Below are 20,633 nucleotides of genomic sequence, written 5' to 3' on the forward strand. Positions count from 1 at the left end.
AAAGTAGAGGTGTTCTTGACTCTTTGTGTTTGCTTTTTGGATGTTTAACACAGCAAATCTTTTGAGAAACTTGGAGGTCAGGGGTGTGGTATATTTTATTAAATGTTTTCCACGTCATCTGAATCACGTTGGTAGCTCTATTAGCCCCTGCATTGTCCTGACAAGGAAGGCAAGAGGACTTTTTTTTGTTTCACTCTTCCTCCCCCTTCCTCTTGCCAGTTTATTATGAGATAGGGAAAGTGAATTGCATTAAAAAGCATGGTTCAAATCTTGTCTGTTTTATCTAGTTGCACTGAAATCTGGTGTCTTAGGAGATATGTATAATTTCCTCAATTTATTTATAAAATTGTGTGAATTACTTTTAGGCAAGGTTAGTAATCAATCCCAAACCTATAAATAGAATGTCTAACCCCTTTGACAATAACAATAATCTTTCTCAGATGGAGGGGGTCACCTAAACTTTTCTGTTGACATTTTATATAGGTGATAGACTGCACTCACCTTTGAGTCACTGAAAGAACCTACAGTTTCTGCTCCACAGTGACGTGCCGTTGAGTTGCTGGTCTCCAGTGCAGTGTCAAAAGCTTGAGATACATCCTCTGTGGCTGGACTGCATCGTAGATTAATGTTGTAGTTGAAAAGATGGGTGTCTGTATTGGGATGTAGAAGTCCAGGAGAATAGTAAGCACGAAGTATTGTACACAGTTGTCCAGTAGCATGAATTCAATGAGGGTGAACTAAGATTCCTTTTACAAAGAAAACTTTTTCCCGTGTTCCAGGTGGTGTGCTTTCATGTACCCAAGTACACCTCCATTCCAGGCATTTCAAATCTGGCAAGTGATTGAATTTTGCCTTTATGTACTCTTAAATTATAAAATGGACACACTAGTTTGTGTTAGTCTTTGTTTCACATAGCTTAATCTGTAGCACTCCCTTTTGTAAACTGGAGGGCTTTCTGTAGCCCTCAGTTTCCCACAACTTTGCTGCTGAATGGTTTGCAGGGCTAAAAATGGCAGGGAGGCATGAGACCAGAAGTGCTCAGTGTAGTAGGGGTAGCTTAGGAAAGGTGGTGTCTCTGATTCTTTGGCAACTGAAAAGCTCCCTTGTGTTGTATTCTCTTGGTCTCCTGCTATGCAGAAAGCCATACCTTTGCCTATTCTGTATTTGTGTTTTTTCCTCCAGAAAACTGGAACTGATGGTTAACTGAAATAACTCTCAGGCTTGTGCTCTTCCCTCATCTGCCCTTGGTGGATGGTATATCAGGGTATGGCTGTTTACTTATAAAATTTCAGGAGCTCATCCAAGATTATCAGCTTTAGTGAGAATTTAATGGTCAAGTTTCATGGGGGTTAAAAATGCTAATACTTCCTGTTGCAATCCTGCTGAGAGAACTAACTTACGCTTTTGGGACTGAGTGTGAGATGTGATTACAAAGAGTAAAGATAAGAGGGATCCTATATAAAAGGGATTAATCCTGTATTTGTTATTAAGGGCAGTAGTTCTATTTTAAAGTTACAGCTGAGCACAAAATTTTGCATCTCTCTTAAATACTGTCCCGGCTCAATAAACCTTTTGAGTATGTGTTGGAATCTGAAGCATGTGCTTAACTGCTTTGCTGAATTGGGGCCTTCATTACCAAATTGCAGGTGTATGTTAGCTTAAGTATTTAAGGAAAAAAAAAAAAAGTAAAACAATGCTTATTTTGTTCTGTTCAGTGTAGTTTGTTACATTAATGGAAAACATCAGAAATGCTATGCTGTCCAAAACTGTTTTAATATAGTTAGTAGCTTGAGTGTTCAGTATGAGATAGGGTCTGGTTAAGAATTAACATGAAGTGATGAAATGAAAATTTAAAAAATGAAAGTGAGATTCCACTTTTTTGTGCATACTGTTATTGTAGAGCGAGGCTTTTGAATGTTTTCCTGTTTAAAAGTGTGTTTCAATGATATTTTGTAAATTCTTGTGTGGATATTAGAGCATTTATTATCCGTCTGCAATAGCTGGAGCTCTGTAAACATTTCCATAATAAACTTCTCTGTATACTAGGGCTTAATAACTTGCTCATAAAAATGTGCTTTGGGCATAAAAGTGGTGTACTGGTCTGCCAGAAGTTTGTGCTTTAAAAATAGGTAAGATTATTTAAAGAGAGAGATTTACAAGGAAACTGAAGAAGAAGTGTGCTGTACCTAACTCATTCCTGATAAATATTTGATCAACATGTACTTTAATAAATAACCGCCCCCCCACTTAACTAGACAAACTAGTTCAGTGTTGAGCTAATCTTTCTAGTATACTTGAAGTCTGAACTTTCAGTTTAAGTCTATTGCTACATGAAACGTCCATGCATGTAATGTAGATAAAGTGTTAGTTCCCTATTTTCAGCTACATCTCATAGGTTTGAGAACTTGCCTGGTTTCTTTAGATTTCTTTTCGCTAAATTCAAATGGACAAAGGGATTTGAGTGTTTTTTTGTTACACGTTTTCTCAGTCTCTGATAATTTCAGTTATTTCCTTCTGGAAAGTCTCCCATTAATCTACACATTTTCTAAGGAGTAGTGCCCAAAGGTGGGGACATTGCTTTCAGGCCTTTGAAGAAGGCAGGAGGATTATCCTTCTGTGTATTCTGGGGTGATTCATTCTTTGATGTAAGTATCTATACAATTGCTACTGTATAGCAGCTATTAACTAGAGTACTATTTAACAATTCTATAATTGTTTATTTTGCTGGCTGGCTTGGGGAGAAGGAAGTGTTGCAAGAAACAGAAGAAGAAAAGATGTTTAGTAAGGAAATTAATACTGATTTTTAACACACCTGTTAGGTATAAATCTGTGTAACATTGTCTTGTATCAGTTTTGGTATGCAGACCTGTAAAATATGTTTTTCTGTAAGATAAGATACCTATAAAAAGCCTGTAGTCTGTTAACAGTGAAGTAATTATTTAACTGTAAAACCTGGCTTTGCTTCACTGGTGTTTTACTGAAAACCAGGGTGGCTGAGAGCTATTGAGTCATACTTCAGTTTCGTATGAAAATTTTCAAAATAAAGATTTGTTTTATTTTCCTGATACTTTTATTCCATCTGGAATTGGAGAAATAAGCTGATGGATCGTCTGTATTTTTACTGGCTATATCCCCACCCCAATGATTTTTCTGTTGCAGAATAACCTCAGTGTTGTTGTGGGATATTTGTGCTCTGAAGCAGAACCACTCATGCAGATGTGCTTTCCACGCAAAAATTAAATCAGCACTATATAAAACACACCAGTGTAATAGGGTTTGTATTACTGTGGTGCTACCTGTGTAGTTTCAGTAGTCCAAAACACCTTTGGCACACTGAAGTCCTTTGTTACCTGTCACAAATGTGGGCCTGTAACATGCTATAGGAATTGTACACTAGAGGGCTTTTTTCCTTTATCCACCAACATAAAATTAGCTATAGCTACATTGTGCGAAATGAGACCACCAGAACTTTGCTTGCCTTTGTGAGACATTACCTTACTTAAAATATTGGACTATGATGAGAAATAGGAGAGAACAGCAGTGCAATAAGGTACATTCTGGCTTACTAGAAATGCTATGAAGTCTTTGTTTTTACTTAGTAATGCTGTGGAGGAGCTGAGAGGTACTTGCTTCTCTTAGCAATGTGTCTTCTGACCAAGGCAAATGTCACAAGTCTAGATTCAGTAGGTGTTTGCATTCATGTTTGTTAGTTTTGAGATTCTTTAGGAAAAGTTCAGTTTGATACTGGTTTTCTGAGCTTTACATATATATATATATGTATTTAATAAAATTTGCAGGTAACCAGGACATTTGGGGTATGGTCTGGAGTAACAATATATAAATTTAGTAGAAAGTTTTGATGTTTACTAGATTATGGTTTCAAATCAGTTGGGTTTCATGTAATGCTGAGTGTGTCTGTGGCATTTTGCAGTAAAGTTCAGGTTGAATGTTGTGTATTGTGAAAGATAGACTTTTTAGTTGGTATAAATCTTTGTATTTTCATTCAGGGTTTGACCTTGGGTGGATACATAGGCACGAGGATAGATATTCTGCAGTTTTGTTTTTGTCCTTGCTGGATATAAACTGAAATCCCTCAATGATATTTCCCATAACAAGGTGTTTGAAATCAAACAAGGGACGTAGTCCCTTGAAAATAAGGGTAGGAGAAAAATAGAGTTGAAAAACAGTCAAATAGTGTGAGCAATATTTGCATATGCATTTTTAGCTACTGTAAATTAAGGCTTAATTTCCAGGTGAAGTGGAGCGTGGAGTGAATCTGAAGAAATGAAATGTGAGAGTCCCAATTTCTTGAATGTCTCTTTCTCTTATATTTTAGCTGTATTATTGAGAAATTGAAAGGAATTAGCTTCTAGTGATGAAGTGGTTGAATGAAATCTGAAAAAAATTACATACATATACATATTTTTTTCTACTTTCCTACTTGTTTTTCATTTGTTGCCTAGTACTTTAACAATGCTGAAGATTTCAGGTGTGTTCTGCAGATGACAGCTGACCTATTTGTATTTACCAGATGTAAAATGTTGCCATTGTATTATCTCGTGCTGTTCCAGAAACATAGGAAGGATAACCAAGTAGCTTTCATTTTTCTGTTGTATTCAAAGGGACGTCAGAGATGGCTTCAGAAGAAGAAGCTTCTATCCTTCTCATTATATGAGAGAGCGATCCCCTCATAAGAGGGACTCTCCTTTCTTCAGGGAATCGCCAGGGAGCCGAAGGGATTCTCCGCACAGCAGATCTGGCTCTAGTGTCAGCAGCAGGAGCTACTCCCCTGAAAGAAGCAAAGCCTATCCGTTCCACCAGTCCCAGCATAGCAGAAGTATGTCATCTTTACATAAAAGAAATATTTCTTCTCAGCAAGGTAATGCTGGATTAATGATGACTGGTTAGTGAGGTGAAACTGCAACTAGCTATATAAGCCCTTTTTCTTTACATGCTGTCTTTTACGATGAGAAAACTAGACATTTTGTACCAATTATGTGTTGTCTGCTCTTTGGTTGTTTCCTTGTACTCTCTGTTCCCTTATGTATTTCATGTGGGGGATCGTAGGTGTTATTTCGGTAGCATCTCTAGACCGACTGTAGGAGTTTCAGCTGCACAGCTTTTCCAGTATCGTATGTTATTTTCCTTTTAGCATCAGCTGCTTCTGTTACTTCTTTAAGTACTTTGTTGGATTCCCTTATAAGAAACTTTCCTGTCATGTACAGCAGATGAAGACTTTTCTTCCTGCGACCAGGGGAAAAGAGGGATTAAAAAAAATTGGAGAAGTTAAAGTACATACTGCTACTTACTACGTTTTCTGAAAATGTTCTTAGAACTGTATTATTAGGGTTTTGAATCTGGTTGTTTTTTAGCAATTTCATCTTATCAGATTCTCTCAAATCTTGCTTTCCTCAAAGAAATGTGAAACATAGTTAAGTCTATACTGTGTATGTTCTGCCTTTTAAAAGCTTGGCTGTTAATCTTTCCCAGAAACCTAATGAATTATCTGTTTTGAAAATGTTTAAGGTTTTCCTATTTAAATAATTGGCAAAAAAAAAAGGCAAAATTGCTTTTTTTAGTGTACTACAATCTTAGCCACTGCTGTTTGTACAGCTTATGTAAGTTACTCTGATTTGATTTCCCTTTCTGCAAATGCTTTCTAGTGAACTATACAAACCTACTGTTCATATTGGCGATTTTTAAGAAACTAATTAGATATTTTTTTATTCACTGATAGGCATATTGTGTGTGTTTCCAGAGTGGCACACTGGACTGTTATGTAGCACTTCTTGACAAAAAAGATCTGATGGAGTTTAGTTAACATTGTTTACATATTTAGAGGGATCATTTCGCTCCATGGAGAATACAAATTATCTTTCTAGCTCATCATTGCAATTCTTTTAACATTTTGTAGCAGTAGTCAGTGAATGTGAATTCCTCTAAGTGTAAGAGAGGAAGAGAAAAATATGATATTCAACTAAATTTGTAGAAGTGTTGTAGATGTGCAGTTCATAATTACCAGGAACAGGAAAACATTGTTGAGAGAAACCATATAAAATTTTGGAATGTTTCAAGGTTTTCTAAAAATTTTCAGCCAACTTTTTGTAGTATATTGGCAGAATTACTCAAACAGTAGTGGAGGTAGCAAAGTAGAAGCAGACATCTTCACAAACCAGAAAAGATGCTGGTCAGGAGAGGAGGTTGCATTTAGGTCTGTGGCTTTTGGGATTTTTTTCCAATTGCATGGTTAAACACCTCTTCCCATCATCTTTAAATCAGTTTTAAGAGACCAGATGGCTCGTACACTAGACTATAACTGCCTGTTCACTGACAAATAGTACTACTAAACTGTTCCTCTAGATGTCTGAATTAAAATGGCCCATTTGCAAGGTATACGTGGCTTAAATAATACTTTTAGAATTGTGTTTGAATATGATTTGTCTTAGGTAAGCTCATGTATTACATATTTAAAAGGAACGTAAAGTGGGACATATCTCATATATGTCAGCACTACATTTTAGTCTGTACTTAAATGGATTTACAACAAGCGAAGTATGCACTATTTCATGCGGAACTTACAATATGCTGTCTTTTTAAATATCGTAGTAGTGTTTAAAGTCATGCAGTCCGAATCAGTTTGGCTTCATGACTTCCACTGAAGGAGGAATACTCCATGCTCTCTAGCCCTTCATAAATTAGGAAGAATACAGGATTTGAACAACGAAAATTGGGGGGACGTAAAGGAGCTTGGTAAAGGGAGAGGAAGGGCTGGTGGGAAAGGACAGGCATTCAGCTGTGGTGGAGAGCATGGAGAGAAGCAGGGTGGTGTTCCTTCACCGGGCCAGTCAGTAAGGGGTCTGTAGAGCGGTATGCCAAGGAGATGCAAGAAGGCGAGTAGTGGTGCTTGGAAAACGTCATGTTCAATTGTACAGGTAGGGCTTGTGGGTTCAAAATAGCCACGTGCATTCAGAAAAAATGGCCTAGTAATGTCTCCAAATTAAATGGTGGTTTCTCTCTCTGCTTAACTTTGAATAATTTACTGCCACTTGTATCAGCTTATTTCATCTATTCAAGCACAAACATATAATCAACTCAACTGAGATAATCTTTAAAGAATCCAGTGTGATGAAGGAGGCATGTAGGAGGCAGAGTTAGAGTAGTCTGTAAATTTAAAAGGAGGTGGCTCATCCATGGGGCTGAAAAGCAGGTATCACAGGAGCAAAGCTTCTGTTACTTGGTGGTGTTAAGGGAGACATTCTGTGCTTTGGGGAGTGTGACGGATTAAAGACATGGTTATTTCTATTTTCATGTTTTTGGTTTTGTCATATACTTCGTATTTATAGGAACTTTTAACTTTTCACAGTTTTTCTTTTTGCAATTTCTTTTCATTGTTAAAGAGCTTTTTTAGTTAAAGATAATTCATAATTCATCTTTTATGGCTACTGGAAATTCTTAAATAAGGCTGCTTGCTATGTTTTTAGGTATGCTCTCCATTTAGCATCATCTTCAAATTGAGGGTTAAAGTGCAATTGAGAACGTTTGCTTTTGCCAGAGGAACTTCCCCAACTATTTTCAGTAGCATTTTCGAAAGACCCATCAGTAGCTGTGAAGATTTTTGCATGGATTAGTAGGTCTTCGACATCATAGGAGTAACTCACTTGCCTCTAACAATGTGCAGAGATGACCTAAGTGTTTGAGCTTTGCTTTGTATTAAGTCTACACTATACATATGTTATGAAAATGTGGGTAAGGAGTAGAAGACCACCTTTTCAAATACCTCTTAAACATTTCCTATTGTTAAAAGTCTGCATTTTGCATAGACCTTTCCTTAAATTCTTTGTATAGGTAATGGTATTTTAAAATACACAACACGATGCAGTCTTATTTTATGGCATTGAGTAAAATAAGAAAATAGCTCAGCTATTAGGAGTGAGATGCCATGTTTGCTCTTTATTGCTTTGACTCATTAAATTGAAGCTGTATTTGTTTATAGTTCTAAAATAATTTCCTGATTTTCATAAGTATTTGATAGACTTTTTAATTCATCCCTTTCTTAATTGTGTTGATACAAATTTAATGGAAACCAAGGTAAGTCTATGTTGTTTTCCGTTTGTGAACAGTCAACCATTTCCCGGTGAGTGTGAATGGTCTAGTTAATTTAGGCCTACTGACAACACATTTGCTCTTTGTATTTACCTTTTGCAGATCCCTTAGATGTAATCCATGGACCGCACGTTGAAAACTAGTAGTTTACACTGCAACCAGTTCTGCTGCTGCAGGCTGCCTGTAACCGGTCTGCGGCAAGGCTGTGCACAGACTGTGATTAGCACAGTGAATTTGAATTGTGATTTTGCCGATTTTAACTTACAAGAAAAACACTGATAATGCTACGAGCATGTAGCCTGTGGTTGATACAGTACAGGACTGTTTCCCATGGCAGGGCTTTTCAACATACTGTGGCCTGCTAAACCAGTTCCTTCGCTGCCTGGTTTCCTGGAGCGATCGGCTGGTGTCTAATATTTCACCCATTGATATTATTACAGGAATATTAAAAAGTAAAACCATGTCATCTTGCCAAATCATATGGATACACCCTTTCAGTTAATGTTCAAAAAAGGACAGTGGTTTTTCCTAAATATGTGAAATAATATAGCTATATCTCTTCTCTCTTTACAAAGAGAATGCATTATCAATATTTATCAGATGGTGGAGCATGTAGATTTCATGTCTGACTTGAGTGAATTTCACTGCAATTCTTCTAAGCCAATAACTATATTTGCAACATGTAACTTTAATATAATTTTACAGTCATTAATTTTTTCTTAATTGTAGGTAAAGAGAGGACGTCAGTTCAATCACTGAAAACATCAAGAGATGCATCACCTTCAGGCTCCACAGCGGTACCATCATCAAAGGTGAATTTTCTTTTCGAGTGCTTCTCAGCATGGTTTCAGATTTCTCATTGTTGTTGGATTTTTTCCCCAGTTGGAAGGAGATACTGTAGACAGCTGTTAAGGAAAGGAGCATCTTGAATTGCTCTGTGATCCAGCAGAAGATAGGTTTCCCTTTTCTGGCAGGAAGGTGCTGATAAGGCTGTGTATCTAATGATGACACTGACAAACCTTTTATTCTGTATTCATGGTCTCACTTCAGGAGAAAGGGCGTTTTGTATGTATTTAAAGTTGTCTTTTTCCAAAGTCCAGAGTGTGCTAGAAAAGGAATGGCAAGGAGAAAAATGGGGAAGCAGTTTTTAGGAGCAACAGATCAATTGGACAAGCTTGTACTTGCACTGAACTCCATCCTTTAGTGATTCCTAAGCTGTGACTGGATTTGGAAACAGAGTAGTGAAGTGTCTGACTAACTGGGAAGATAATGTGAATAGCAGAGTTGGCTTGGAAGCAGGGCTGCTTGAGGATGTGGCAAGAATGATAGCATTTACTTGGGAAGGGAGCCACATTGCAGGATAGTTTGGTAAATGTCGTTTTATGTTCTAAATGATGCTATTTATTTTCCCATCAAATCTTGTGGGCTGAGCACCAACTACATCATCTTGCTAATTAGTTAAACGGACAGGCTAATAAACACTAATGAACAATCAGCATTCAATATTGTTCTGGCTGTCCTGTGGCAGCAAAAACATTTTCACATCACAGACTGCTTGCCTGTAAATTATATTTGAGGTTAAAATGCACACTTCCACAGGAGTATTTTCTCTAAATTGTTGAGAAATACCTTAATGAGAAATAAAGAAACAATGCATTATATTGTCCTAAGTGAATAAGGTCCTATTAAAAAGTAGCATTCACCCTAAGTAGCATGGTGTACTAGCATGATTCTTGAGGTTTTTTTAATAAAAGCATGGAATGCTTGCACACCCAAAAAAAACCCAGGGAAGAAAGAAAGGTACTTTTTGTTGTGAGAAGGTGAAACCGAAGGAAATAATTAGGTGGGAAAAAAAGAATCAGGCTTTAGTTGTGCGATGTCATTCTAAGTACTTATCCCTTATGCAGCTCTTTTAGAACTGGTGTGCTAAGCATTAGCTAATTGCCGGTGTCCTTAAGGGGGGGAGGCAAGCGATATATTTTCAGTCATGTAAATAAGGAAAGCAAGATAAAAGCTGTTACGTACAAGCTACACTGATTTGGATTATAAAATACACTTTATAATTAGTTCGCCTGTTTTGCTTACAGACTCAGCATACTGGAGCTTAATAATCCTTGCTTAATACAAACCTTTGAGAACAAGGAGGCATCGCAAAATCTCTTGCTCTTGTATTAATATGCAGTGTGAGCTTGAACTATAAAGTATTCTTTAAATGTTTTGCTTTCTTCTTCAGTCAGGTCTGACCTATGCTGTATTGGTTTTTTTGCCAGCAGTTTGCATACATCTGCTGGCAGTGGATATCCACTTGATGTAATCTACACAAAGCGAAACTCTCTATTTGATGGAAATCATTGCTTCAGACAATACAAATATTTATTGGGTCTGCACCAGCTGCAGAAATGGAAGTACTTCAGTTACCTTTTGTTGCTTTTCTCTTGAAGTCCCCAAATCTGCTTGCAGTGTACTGCCCTGTATCAGTGGAGCCTCTTGGGGTGATGGCTGGGTCGCACTAACCTGTTAAGATATACAAGTGCTCCACTGACATAGAAATATTGACAGGAAAAAGTCTTGGCAAAACATGATGACCATCTCTAGGGCCAGGGTCTTACAATCTACTTAGACTTGAGAAATGAGTTATATACTTTATATTATAGATTAAAGGAGATAATTTTCAATGCTTTAAGTTTATAATTTAGCTTTGAAATACTTACAAAGGTGTATGCTTCTGCAGCAGTATCTCTTTTTACTGTATTAACTATATGCAAATCTGAAAAGGTATTCCTATCTGTCTTATAATTAATTTTTTACATATTCATGCCTGTGAATTAATACATGTTCGTGTTATCTGATCTTAAGCACCTGTTTAACTGACTATGGCATGAAATCTTTTGTGTTTTGCTTTAATAGCTGTCTGGACTGTGAGCCTTGGAGGCTATATCCAACATAATTGGAGCAAAAGGCAGATGTGTGAGACAGGGAAAGCTTCCCAGCAAAGATAGCAGAAAACTGACAGGTTTTTGCTGTTCTTATGTTATGCGTAAGGTAAAAAAAAAAAAAGACACATCTGTTTTGAGGTGAGCAGGGGGAAGTTTGGTTGTTTTTTATGAGATATGCTAGGTTGTTCATTTCTTCCAAGTTTGCAGCGTAAGCAGCTGCAGACATTTTTCTCCAAGAAGTGTGTTCCTGTTCTTTCTCTTCAGTTGTAGTGTACCTGTGGAAATACCATTACTTTATTACATAAAATGCACTCAGGATTTTTTAATATGTATTTATTGACATGAGACCTATAGAATTAAATTTAGTGAGATTAAATTAAACAGATTTTTTGCTGTATTCCAGTAGATACTGGAGTGGTTAGCTTCTGTTTATGGCTTGTAGAAATATTGTAGGTCATGTGAGATTTTATTTATCTTCATTTCATGCACAGCTGACTGTCGGTGACAAAGATACTGGTCTTTTCTTTTTGTTAGTGTTGGCCAGAGTTACATTTGAGGAAAGGGAGAGATTAATAATAGAACCACAGTACAAGATTTTGGCAGCTAGGGAAAAGTCAGGTTAAAGTCAGGCATACTATGGGGAATAAGAACATCGGGGAAAAAAAACTTGGCAGCAGATAGTTTGTAGTGAGACTAGTGTAAGGATAACTGTGTAGTTTGGAAAGGTGAGCTGGGCTAATTATTCTATGAATTATATCACCCCTTTCTTTTAAAAACTCTCTTCATACCCCTACATATTGAACTTTGCCACCTCCTGACTTTGCTGGTTATAATTCTGTAATTTACAATTCTAGAAAAGAGAGATTCCTATTTGAACATTGTGTTGCACGTCTCTTCTGGATTCAGATAAAGGTGGTGTCTATGACACAGAATCCTGGAAGGGTTCTGTGAATTGTATACTTAGGCCATACTACAGCACAAAGAGATGTTTGGGTAATATTTTACTTGAGGTCAGTCTTATTACAGGTCACAGGATTTGCTTCTGCTGGCCATTTACGTAATTTAGAATGAACTAATAATAAGAGGGGGGAGTGTTGGTTTTTTTGTTTCGTTTTATGTTTGCTTTTTTTTGTCCACCTGTTTGCAAAGATGGAACAGGTATTGGGTGGAAACTGTGACAACCTTTTTCAGGCAATAGGATTTTTGTATCTTTTTTTAGATATCCATCTTAGTGTTGCAGTTTTTTAATACTAGAGTGGTGTAGATTCTTGGGTGGATGCATCCATACATACAGTTGATTCAAATGAAATATCTGCATAGTGGTAACAAGATTTGTAAGGTAGCTATTCCTAAACTGGTTTTGGTACCTGGGTATTTGTCATTGTCTGTTTGTTGCTCTGTTACTAAAAGCCAAATCACAGTCTTAGAGCGAAGTGAATTTTTAAATGTTATTTATGTGAGTATTTCCATCTGAAAAGGTAGATTAAAAGACCATAAGGCCATGATTGACTCTGTTATAAATGATCAATGTTCTCCCCAAATAAAAATTAACGAATTTTAACAGAAGCTGCTCTGATCATTTAAAGTATGTATAAAATACTTTTTGTCCCTAATTAGCTTGGGATTTATACCCTACGCAGTATTTAATGGTTTAGTTTAAATTAGTTACAACCTTTTATGCTTGAAAATCACATTGAATTATTAGATCACTGCACACTTGTATCTGACTTCTTAGTGCCCATTTGATCCATGTCTCTTTAAACTCAACTGGTCTCAAATAATGTTTCTGTTATTTCTGTCCCGTGAATTTAATAAAACTGATTCTGACAGTATGGTGCCTTTTTTTTTTTTTTTTTGAACTTCAGTGATTTATCTTTTTTTCTCCTCTCTCTTTTATCTCTGCTCTCTCCCCATGCACTTTTCTTTTTAAAGAAATCAGTAGGCAAATGAAATAGCTTCAGCTTCCTTATTTCCTATTTTAAAATGTTTTGAGGATCTGAATAACTGTTTATTTTAGCTTTGAAGATGTTTTGCCATGTGTAAATATATTTCATGTTAAACCTTGACTATAACGTTTTTGTGCAGGCCTTGGATAAGAGCAACAGACTATCGGAAAAGGAACTTGCAGAAGCTGCAAGCAAGTGGGCAGCTGAAAAGTCAGAGAAGGCCGATGAAAGCAATATACCTGAAATAACAGAGTATGATGTAAGACAGGATTATTAATCGATTTATTTTAAAGTGTTACAACAATAGACTCTTGTTTTTCTGTACTCTCCTGAAAGGCACATTTTCTGACTTACCCCTGAAATTGTCTGCCTATGCTATTAAATGTTTGTTGAAAGGGAGTGAGAGGGAGACTAAAGCCTTGTGATTTATTTATTTTTAAAAATACACAAAACCACAGTAGGTTTTGTTAGCATAATTTAAATTCATGTTGAACTACAACTGACAAAATAAGGCTCCAGCTCTCCCAGGGGTTCTCCAAGGAGCTCTTGTGCTAGTGTAAGTCTGTATCCCTGCTGAACTCCTTAAAATTAGCAGGTGACTTCTGAGTCAAAATAGAAGTGTACATGTAAAACATAAGACTGGAAGAGAAACTTGGTTTACTGAGTTCAGTTCCATGCCATGTCAACCTGCCATGTCATGTATTCTTTTTCAGAAAGCAGTCCTCCTCTATATTAAAAATTAAGCTTTTGCCTTGGTACTACAGTGGGTAGGTTGTTTTTTTTCCAGAATCTGTATTTCATTAATAATCGACATTAATTACCAGTTTATACCCATCTGTTCTTGCCCCTCCTTGTCTTCTACCCCTTGCTATATTGAGGTATGATTATAGCCCTTTTCAGTCTTTGTTTTGTTATGCTGCTCTTGGATAGGATGTCTTTTTTGGATTCTGCTATGTTAGTGGAAGATGTATTTGTTGTTTAAAACAAACAAAATGTCATGTAATGTCTTTTTGTAAAATAGTCTGGTTTAATTCTGTGATCACTTCATCTTCAACTCTCACTTTGCTTCAACTTCAGAGGCACTGTTACAAAAACAAAATAGTACCTACTTTACAAAGTCATGTGTCTTAAACTTTAATGGCTTTGTATTTTATATTTGTTTGTAAATAATTTGAGGGAAAATAAAAGCATCTTGGGAAGCATCAGATTTCCTCCTTGTATTTCATGCTTGTGGAACCTAAGGGCTTGATTATAGAAATGAACTCACTGGATCCATATTTATCTGAACTTTTAAGTCCTGTCCATTGATGTAATGGCTGAGTGCATCAGCAGCTTCTTGGTACTGGACAGGAAGATCCAGTTGGATAAATAACCTGTTCGTTTCCCTCCAGGAAAAAAAAAAAAATAAAAAAAAAAGGGGGGAGGGAGGTTGGAGTGAGGATGCCATACGGAGGAGAATATATGCATGGACATTTCTGAGAGGTTCAGGAGAGTAACCGTGAAGAGAAATGTCACTCCTGTTCTTGATGAGTGGAAGGTAATGCAAGGAAGGAAAGAACAGTGGGCCATATGGAGAAGAGTTGTTTAAAGCTCTCGCTGTGCCTCAGAGAAAATTGCAGTGGCAAAAAGATTCAAAATAAAGAAAGATTCAAAATTAAAGAATTGCAATTGATTATGGCAGAGTCTGAGATGGTTTATTGACTAAGAAAGCGTGCAACAGCAATGCTAACAAAGGAGGTGAGGCATCTCATTCTGAGTCCTAGAAGAAAGGATACTTCTCACTTTGATTAGTAGGCTGTCATGTATGAATTGCAACAGTCTTTAGCTTTTTCCAGTTTATCTTACATCGTGCTTAATAGCTGAACTTTGTGTTGTACTGAACTTTTTCGCAGCCTTTACTCATTCTCAGGGGTTTCATGATTTACTGAGTAACAAGATTTGGCATGCAATCTTACTGGTTTATATTGCTGCTAAGTTTTGAGCAGATGCCTATAGGAGCTTAAGCTTTTTTTTTTTGTGTGTGTGTGTGTCTAATGCTTTTCTCTTTCACATTAGTTAAGTCTTAAGATTCTCTACCTCTTTATTTTTGAATAGTAGAACATACTTTTATGCATCTTCTTCAATTCTCAAATCTTATTTTGTAAAAAAAAAAAATAAAAATAGTTTACTACTTTACAAATCTGTTCCATAATATTGGATTGAAATATGCTGTAGTAATTTCTTGTCTTTTTACATCTTCTATATAGACTCCTTGGAGTGGGAGTCTGATTTCTTTGGTGCAGGGATACTGTCTTAATTTCTGGTTTAGAGGGAAGCTTTTACAATTTTGGTACTTCAGTAAGATTTCTCGTATTATCAGGAATCCTCTAAGCGCATGTTTGCTTTTGCTATACAATAGGTCTCTCTGTTTAATATTCAACCTGTGGTCCTGAATGCTGCAAGAGTTCTTTCTGACAGCATTTTGATTTTGTCGATGCCTGTTTACCTTTTGATTTTGTTACTTTTATCCTTTCCCAGAAAATGAATCCCACTTTCATTGTGGATTTTTCTTGCTAGTTGGTGTTGTAAATATCACATATACAAGTTCTTCTCAGCAGAAGGGCAGGTAAAGGTTATCTGACATCATTGTCTTTACACAGTTAAGACTGAGTCACAGGGGTTTTTTTTATGATGTCATGTTCTCTATGTGTTTAAAATCCATATTTCTGTATCTGTTAGATTGTAGATAGTAGCAATAATACTTCACTAATAGTCTTGATGAGCAAACTCATATCTAACTGAATGACTGTATTTGGGTTCTTATTTTTGCTCTCACTTTGAGGTTTTTATTTTGCTCTCAAAACTGATTTTTTTTTTTTATATAAAGGCTGGATCTTCAGCTCCATTATACATCGAACAAGCAGAGGAAACAGAAACAAATATAACAGATAGTAAGGAATTATATGAGGATGGCCAGCTTCTTGGTCGCTCAAAAGCAATTGCAACTAAGACAAAGGAGATTGAACGGGTGAGTCCTCTTGGCGTTTTGTCACTCACACAGTACCTGTGTAATGGTTCGATCTGGTAGAATATGTTGATTTACTTTTTCCTCTTTCTTGGAGTGTAATATGAATGTAATCGGATTTCTTGAGGTGATGTGATGCTAACATCCCCATCTGTTTAATTCTGAAGAAGCATGGCATTTACCTGCACATGGGAATTAATGGTAGTTTTCTGTAATTTACATGCAATACCTGCTATTTTGCAAGCCAAGGAAATGACTGCTCCTTTGAATAATTGTTTTAAAATCAAATATAATACAAATAATTTCAAGTGTAATTTAAAAGTAAGGCTTTATGTGAGATCAAGTTATCAAAAATTACTTTCACACTGTAATTTCCTGAACTTAAATATACACAGCTTGGGACTGAACACTCAAAGCTGCCTGTTTGGGGTTTTTGGTTGGGGGGGAAGGTGGCCGGGGGGAGGGGGGTGTTGTGGTTTTCTGTTTGTTTTTTTGTTTGTTGTTTTTTTTTTTTTTAAGTCAGCTTTGTATCTCAGTGCCTTTGTCATTCTCTGAAGATTAAGAACCTTTAAGTTTTGCTTTGACTACAGTGTTTTGTATCTAGATGAGGGAGGGATATTGTGTTCAAAATTTCTATTCTTTTTCTCTTTTGTGTTGAGTACTTGGGGCTTGACTTAATACAAACAAGATTTCTGTTACTCTTGTAACATTGAGTTTTTGAAGAGGTTCAATGGAAGTTTATTTGTGTATTAGTTTTTAATATCATGTCACCTCACAGTGAGGAAATTATCTACAATAACCTTCAATTTCATTTGTCATAAACAATTGAAATGTTTTGTTTCCATATTTTTGTTACTTTAAATGGAGAGGTTGGAGATTTTTTCTGACTTGATCTTTCTGATGTAAGTGCAGCTTTGCCCAACTCTAGAAATTGCATTTAAAGTTTATAATTTGTGTGGGAGAAAGAGATTACTTTCTTCAAACTTGCCCTGATTTACAGTGTATGCCTGGGGTGGGTGGAAGGGAAATATAGATCACTTTTCCCCCTCGTGATTATCTTATAATAACATCTTCAAGAAAATAGGTCTCTGGTCTTGTTTGAGATAAGCTTATTCTAAGTCTTTAGTTTTCCGTCTTACTTGTAGCGGACCTCGTTGCTTGTGAGTCCGTATCCTGTGCCGTAACACTGTTGTTCCCTTTTTTCTTGACACTTGAAAAACAACTTCTGTTGATGTCAATTCTACTGAATTGTTTTTGCTTCTTTTTTTTTTTTTTTTGATGTTGACTTTTTCCTGGTGAGCATGGCTTTGCATGTGTGCTGGGTCTGTCTGGGATGGGGTAAACCAGAGCACGCTGTGGCTATGAGGGTCACGATGCAGTTTGTTCATCCCTGTGTGTCTGATCTCCAGGCCGTACGTGGCCTACATCAGCTACTACCAAATGCATAAACTTAGGACTATTTAAAAATGACAAACTGAAACAACTGAAGACAAGGAGCGGATTTAAAAAAAAATAGCAGTTGTGATTATTTAGCCTGATGCTGGTGAATCTGTGATTGGTTTATTTTCCCTAGGTCATAAGGACAGGCTTATAGTGAAAACAGATGAAAATTTGGGCATAAAAAACAAATGTTGTTTTCAATATGATCTAATGTTATTGTGTTTGGTAGAGTTTGCACTTATCTCGAAAGAAATCTAGATTATGCTCTGTAAAACAGAATACTTTTAGGAACTTAGCTCAGAAAAGCCTGAGGAATAACTTAAAAAGGTTTGGATTTCGTAGAACCAGTTTCTCCTGTTGTTGATTTGAATATTGAAGCTGTCAGCTTCCGCAGAATTAAAATAAGATTTTAGAGTGATACAGGAAGCATCTTCAATACATTTTATACAACTGAATGAGATGCATATTTTTTTCTAAAATCAGGTGCTGTGAATTTGTTGAAGGTTAGACAAGATATGTATTTAATAATCTAAAATTAAGACTGTAAAATTACCTATATGCTTTTCAGATAAATGTTGAAAAGTAACTTTTGCTTTAGCAATTAAAAAAAAAAAAATCCAGAAAACTTATTGTTACGATAGTCCTGACAATTTTCATAATTGTGAAATACTGTGAATCTTCCTACTGTATATGGGAGTAGTCTCTCTGTAGAAATGTATACAGTGTTCCGTTGACTTCGAGTTGTCACCATGTAAAAGTAAATTTGGTTTAATTCTATATGGCTCGAGTTCTCTGCCTTTGACAAAGAATAAGAGAGGGAGCAAAGAGTGGAATGCAAACTAAATTTGCAGTCCTGTGGTAAACTTCTTACTAAAGGTTTTTTGGGTGAACTTCTCAATATAATTTATACTGATTTTACTACTGTTTAACTGAAAGTATGTTTCTGGGTTTTGCACAGTAAAATTAGTCCTTAACATGCAAATTTAACACTATGGCTAGTCATGCTATATTGTTTGTATAGATGTAACATTTAAACCTTAAAAGTGAACTGTAGGCTATAATACACTTTAGGAATAGGAAGACTGACTTGATAATGAAATATAGAATACATTTATAAGAAAGCCTTTTCATAATTTGTTTCTGATTATTTGTCTTGAAGACTCAAATAACAGCGGAAAAAAATTTTTGTTCTATGGACTTTTTTCCAGTTGAATTTCATTCAGGTGTTTAAAATAGCTTCTGAATACCTAGTTTTAATGTATTATTTCTGGAATGTAATTTTATGGAAGGATTAGTAAAATAAAATATTTATTGCAAAGAGTTAAGCTGCAAAAATGGTGAAGCTGTAATCCTTCTGCAAAGCAAGATTCCCGAAAGATTGGTTTTCAGTTTTCACTGGACAGCTATTAAAGTATTTTAGACAAATAAATAAATCAATCGGGGTAGAAATAACTTCTTGTACCACTGGGTATGTGTCTAAGAATTGGTGAGGGTCCAGCTAGTGTTTGAGAAAGTGAGGCTTCGTTAGAAGGCTTGACCCATCAGACCTCTTCTGCTAATGTTTCCCAAGTTTTTCTGCTTTCTCTTGGAGCACCAGATCTAGTGATGTTTCCTTTTCAGTTCATATTTATTCTCATCCTGAGTCCCAGGTATTCTTGCTATTCCAAACTCCTGATAAAGCCCTCTTTGCTTTGTCCTCTCCATATCCATCTGTCTCTACAGCCCCAACCAGGAAAAAGAACAAAATTTTCCAAATATGTACTTTTAATAAACCCAGAGGCAGAAACCAGTGCTGACAGAACACGTACAGTGTCGCAATGAGCAAATTCATTGCTGTACAGCAGAGAAACAGGCAGCCTGATGCCCTGGGCGGGAGCGGGGGTGGCAGCTTGTGATACAGTCTGTTATTTCTCTTAAGAAAAAACAACAAAAAATCCCTTAAGCAATTGAATGAAATATTCATACAGGTGTTCTGTTTAAGTCCATCTCTGTTACGTGTTGCTCCTATCACTCTTTTGTAAAGTTCCCTCTACCTTTCCTCGTAGTTACAGTACCCAGAGGGTACTAATGTACCTTTCCTCTGAGTTACAGTAACACAGTCACCAAATTCAGAATTTTAAATGGAACGTGATTGTAAATGGTCGCTCTGGCTCATCAACCAAATATTTGTTTGTTATTTGTTTGATGGGGGACTTACTGCAAGCATTCATGTAAAATACTGTAATTTGAAGAAAAATAAAATTCTTTGTGTGCTGACTATGGCAGGGCAAAAATCATCAAACAAGTGCTAGTTGCTGTTTGGTATTTAGTGACTATCTTTTAAGAGTCTGCAGTTGCTTTGCAAGTATTAACATAGAGAGAGAATGGAAGTTGTGCTCATGGGTAAAGGCTTGGAAAAATCCGAACACTGTTTGAACAGAGCCAAGAATTATTTGTGTGACTCCCAAACTAGAAAAACTCCAAAGCATATGTTTAATTTGAAGTCTGCCAATATTACTTTGGAAGGACGAACACGGTTGAAGGTGAACAGGCGCCTGAGAACATTTCCGAGCTGGGACCGCAGAATCCTGGTCTCATCTTTGAAATGACAGGCATAGTGACAGTACCATGGAAACATCCAGATTGGCCTCGCCTGGGCCAATCTTCTGTTGAAACGGAGCCTTAGATCAGGTCAGTCGAGTTGGGTCCTGAATATTTCCAGTGAGGCAGACTCCCGCGTTTCTCTGGACAGCCCGTGTCGGTGTTTCACCGCTCTCCCTCTGAGCTCAGCTGCCGTCGCAGTCCTGCGTGCTGTTCTCCAGAACAGACTTTCTTTCCGCCAACGACGGGGTTTTTGCTCCCTGCTCCTCTTGGCAGTTTCCTCTCCCCATCCGTGAACTGCGGAATCCCGGCTCCTTGCTGTGGTCCCCTGCTTTTGGCTGGCCTCGCCTGCCCCTCGGGTCGTGCTCTGCCTAGAGTTGGGCTCAGCTGCTCTCGGGGAAGGGTTGAGTTCCTGGGACCCCCTGGCTCTGCCACTTTGTGGTTGGTAGGACAGGATCTTTCCTGGCACTTCTGCGTGGCCGGTACTGGGAAAACTGCATCTTCTTTTACATCTTTGTGCCTCTTTGCAGCGAATGAAAATTCTGCAGTGTTAATGTGCGTTTCATGTTTTGATATATCCCATAAAGTACGGTCTAGATCCATGATGTGGCTTTCAGTGTTCTA

At 36.9% G+C, this 20,633-nt stretch overlaps 1 protein-coding gene across 7 annotated transcripts in view; it reads left to right on the forward strand.

Moving 5' to 3' along the window:
- Nucleotides 1-20,633, forward strand: part of PPHLN1 (periphilin 1) — a 72,759-nt gene that overhangs the window by 24,409 nt on the left and 27,717 nt on the right. For 5 of the 7 annotated variants that reach the window (XM_010574061.1, XM_010574063.1, XM_010574066.1 and 2 more), the window contains 4 exons: nt 4,623-4,879; nt 8,833-8,915; nt 13,125-13,244; nt 15,852-15,992. In XM_010574061.1, coding sequence (XP_010572363.1) covers nt 4,623-4,879; nt 8,833-8,915; nt 13,125-13,244; nt 15,852-15,992 — 601 coding nt within the window. The remainder of the gene's footprint in view (nt 1-4,622; nt 4,880-8,832; nt 8,916-13,124; nt 13,245-15,851; nt 15,993-20,633) is intronic. The other 2 variants (XM_010574064.1, XM_010574065.1) reach the window with 1 other exon arrangement.

Source organism: Haliaeetus leucocephalus, unplaced genomic scaffold (assembly GCF_000737465.1).
Source record: "Haliaeetus leucocephalus isolate CR32 unplaced genomic scaffold, Haliaeetus_leucocephalus-4.0 Scaffold406, whole genome shotgun sequence".
NCBI classification, from domain to species: domain Eukaryota; kingdom Metazoa; phylum Chordata; class Aves; order Accipitriformes; family Accipitridae; genus Haliaeetus; species Haliaeetus leucocephalus.